The 4,254-nt window shown below is 35.0% G+C and overlaps 1 protein-coding gene across 1 annotated transcript in view; it reads left to right on the top strand.

Moving 5' to 3' along the window:
• The first annotated feature begins 2,479 nt into the window (after positions 1–2,479).
• LOC107696502 (inositol-3-phosphate synthase 1-A-like) overlaps positions 2,480–4,254 on the top strand; it is a 12,193-nt gene continuing 10,418 nt past the window's right edge. Inside the window, exons 1-3 of the mRNA XM_016496865.1 lie at positions 2,480–2,591; positions 3,221–3,344; positions 3,523–3,684. Coding sequence (XP_016352351.1) covers positions 3,231–3,344; positions 3,523–3,684 — 276 coding nt within the window. The 5' untranslated portion in view covers positions 2,480–2,591; positions 3,221–3,230. The remainder of the gene's footprint in view (positions 2,592–3,220; positions 3,345–3,522; positions 3,685–4,254) is intronic.

Here is a 4,254-nt window from a genome sequence, read left to right as displayed (position 1 = left end):
TGTGTGTGTGTGTGGATGAACACACATATCAAGCTGAACTTCAGTCACTCACACTGAAGAGTACCAGTCTTTATTGGTCAGCTGTCATAGACATTTTCAAACACAGTTTATCTGACTTAAAGGAATAGTTCAGCCAAAAATTAAATTGTACTCACCCTAAGACCATCCAAACATAGGATGAGTTTGTTTCTTCATCAGATTTGTAGAAATGTATCACTCCATCACTCTCTGCAGTGAATGGGTGCCGTCAGAATGAGAGTCCAAACAGCTGATAAAAACATCACAATAATCCACAAGTAATCCACACCACTCCAGTCCATCAGTTAATATCTGGAGAAGACCAAAGCTGAAACTAATCCAGCATTAAGACGCTTTTAACTCAAATACAAGTTCATAATCCATAATAACACTTCCTCCAGTGAAAACGTGTTCTGGTCTGAATCAGGAGAGAAATCTGCACAGATCAAGCACCGTTTAAACAGCTCTAAACAAATATGTGGCTGGATTTTGATGTGAGAGACAACAGCAGATGCACTTTTTCACTGGAGGAAGCGTTATTATGCATTATGAACTTGTATTTTAGTTAAAAACGTCTTGATGGATTTGTTTCAGCTTTTGTCTTCTCCAGATGTTAACTGATGGACTGGAGTGCTGTGGATTACTTGTGGATTATTGTGATGTTTTTATCAGCTGTTTGGACTCTCATTCTGACGGCACCCATTCACTGCAGAGCATCCATTGCTGAAACACTGATGGAGGTTCATAAATGAGGTTTAGTCCTGTCCAGCCAGGAGTCGCTTCAGACCGCAGAGAAAGTCCTTGACCAGAAAATACACACTTTTTTACTTGATCATGTTTAAAACAACCAATAACAATTTGATTGGTTCCACTCATAATGGCCTGACTTGCAGCTGACAGTTTTCCCACTTGAGTTTATTTAATCATGTGATAAGCATGCAGTTTCTGCATGGCCTTAATATAGCTACTCCTCTCAGGCCTTGACCTTCATAGAACCATAAGCACACGCAGGACGTAAAACAGCTTGCAGAGTTGTAAAAATAACGGTTTATAAATATATTCACACCTGCATTCAAAATGACAAATGAAAATGTTTATTGAATAAACGTCTGAATTTGTTTGCTGAATCAGTTGCTGATGCAAAGTAAAAGATTCTAATCTATAATTACCAAGATATTGATTTTCTTTTCAGACATTTGCGAATCAAATAGTTTTGTTGCAACTTATGCACAAAAAGTATATGCATTTCTGTTTTGTTCTTTCACGTCTTTATTTGAGGTGATATAATAATGTTTTGCAGTATATGATGTTTGAGCTCTAACACTCTGCATGCATCTTTAATAACACAGTCCTGTTAACATATGTATACGTGACGTCTGGTTACAGAGACAAAAGCAGGTCAACATCCCGACAGTCTTGAGTGAAAGTGGAAGGAACTTTCTCAACACTGTCAGTATTTTTCCTCTGTCTGTCTGGGAACCTTGAGTTTCTAGAACATTCTGATTGTCCTTCACTAACCCGGTACATTTCCACTGTCTCAAAGTGCTTGAAAAGTTTCCTTGGACTCTTTGCCGAGTCACAACATTTTTCTTATCTGTTTTGAAATGTGTTTACATGCTTGATCCTTCACACGATTCCTGTCTAGGCCTGGATGACCAGATATCATGTGATAAAGGCATTAGAAACAATGCACTGAAATTGTGCCATTCTGATGCGAGGATTACAAATGCTGTTTAGAAATTAATTAATTTATTTGCAATGCATTTATTTATTTGCAAATTATGCCCCTTTTAATGTGAGGGAATGCTGCTGAGAAATGAATGTTTTCCCCAGCTTTGCTTAGATTATTATGTCCTCTCATAATTAATATCTGATAATATTTTTTACTATGCATTAAATAAATAAAATAAAATATATAAATGCATAAAATAAATATAAAAATAATAAATACGATTAAATGTTTAATATCAGAAGAATTGCCTACATTAAAATTCCGCATCACTTCTGATGCAAGGATTACAAATGCTGCTGAGAAATGAATGCCTATTCTAAATAAATTATGTTGCTTTCTTCATTATTTATAATTAAATATAAAAGATATTAAACATTAACAAAAATATATTGAATAAAAATATTAATGTATTTTTTGCATGTGAAGGGGTTAAACTTACACAAAGCGTTCTAAACAAGAAACTGCATTTCTTGTTGCATCTGTACACCATTAAATCAAATGCATTTAAGTGAATCGTTTCATATGTGCATCTTACAGTCCAGATTGTTCCCTGATATCAATTCACTGCACGCACGGATTCGTTCAGCTTTTGTCTTCCAGACTCCAGAAGCATCCATCCTCACATTCTGGTTGCACGAGTGGAAAAATCGAGAAGGCGTCGGTAACACCGCCTCCGCCGGATAAAAGCGAGAGCGGCGCGCGACGCACCGGCAGACGGAACCGGAGACGCGGAAGGTGCTCTACCTGTAACTAGCGTTAGAGATAACTAACTCTTTTAATTCAAAGTCTTATGCCTGAAACCTTTATCCATTTTCCTTCAGCTCGGAGGATATAATTTAAGGTATGTCTGGTGCTAAAAAGAGTTTTATTATATTTTGTTGTAGCCTACCTATATAGGCTATTATTTAATAATATCTTAAATGCAATATAGGCTGTATTTCATTCATGCATATTGCACAAATGTGATCCTGGAGCGCAAAACCAGTCATAAGGGACAATTTTATGAAATTGAGGTTTATGCATCATCTCAAAGCTGAATAAATAATCTTTCCATTGATGTATGGTTTGTTAGGATATTACAATATTTGTCTGAGATACAACTATTTGAAAATCTGGAATCTGAGGGTGCAAAAAAATCTAAATATTGAGAAAATCACCTTTAAAGTTGTCCAAATGAAGTTCTTAGCAATGCATATTACTAATCAAAAATTAAGTTTTGATATATTTACGGTAGGAAATTTACAAAATATCTTCATGGAACATGATCTTTACTTAATATCCTAATGATTTTTGGCATAAAAGAAAAATTGATAATTTTGACCCATACAATGTATTGTTGGCTATTGCTACAAATATACCCCAGCGACTTAACACTGCTTTTGTGCTGCAGGGTCACAGATGTTTCTTGAATTGGAATTAACAACAATCGGTGATATTAATGAGTTTGCATCGTCTCTCCCATTGTTGCAGGTTGATCGTCATGCATGAGAAAGTTCGCATCAACAGCGCAGATGTGAAATACACTGAGAAACACATCGAGTCGCGTTACTGTTACCACACTGCCTCTGTGCGCAGAGATGGAGACACGTTCACTGTGAGTCTCTGGACGCTTTAAACTCATGCATTTCTGCTTTGTGCGTTGCTGAAGGCAATGCAACTTTATATTTCAGAGTCTGAATCAGAAATTTGCATTGCATTTCTTCCTCCTTTGGGTAGTTGCGTATGATGCAACTACTGGTAAACAAGTGTTTTGCATGTTTTATGTTAATAAGGTGACGCCCTCCAGCACCGAGTTCATCTTTCGCACCGAGAGGAAGGTGCCCAGGCTGGGGGTGATGCTGGTGGGATGGGGGGGAAATAACGGGACCACGGTCACAGCTGCGGTCCTGGCCAATAAACTGGGTCTGACCTGGAAAACCAAGACCGGCCTGAAGGTACAGATTGAGCAAAGTGTGTAATGTTTTGTAAGTTCACAAGCACATTAGACATCAAGTAGTGACCCAAATACAGTCTAAATGTCCTTAAAATCAAACATTAACATTTATAAATAATATACATATTAATAACAAAACACTTTACAGTAAAACACTATGTAACGTAATAAAATAAACATACATACACATACTAATATATTTTAAATGCATAAAAACATCAGACTAATTACATTAGACGTAAAGTAGCGACTAAATGCAGTAAAACATGTCTTAAAATTAAGCATGAACATTTCTAAATAGCTACTACCAATAATACATATTAATAATAAAACACTTAATACATATAATATAATGTAAGAAATACAATGATACATATTTAATACCAATATTATTTTTTATTAAAAAAAAAATCTATATTATTATATAATATTAATTTATATTATATAATAATATATGTATTGTTTAATATTTTTTAATGCACAAAAAAATGTGTTAAGCTAATTTATTTTGCATGATTATGCATGATTATATAAAAATAGCTCTCTTTTTTTTTTTTTTTTTGATTTCATT

The sequence above is a fragment of the Sinocyclocheilus anshuiensis genome, unplaced genomic scaffold (genome assembly GCF_001515605.1).
Source record: "Sinocyclocheilus anshuiensis isolate Anshui unplaced genomic scaffold, SAMN03320099.WGS_v1.1 scaffold217, whole genome shotgun sequence".
Lineage (NCBI taxonomy): Eukaryota > Metazoa > Chordata > Actinopteri > Cypriniformes > Cyprinidae > Sinocyclocheilus > Sinocyclocheilus anshuiensis.
The sequence above is the reverse complement of the archived record's forward strand: the minus strand, read 5'-3'. Positions and strand labels throughout refer to the sequence as shown.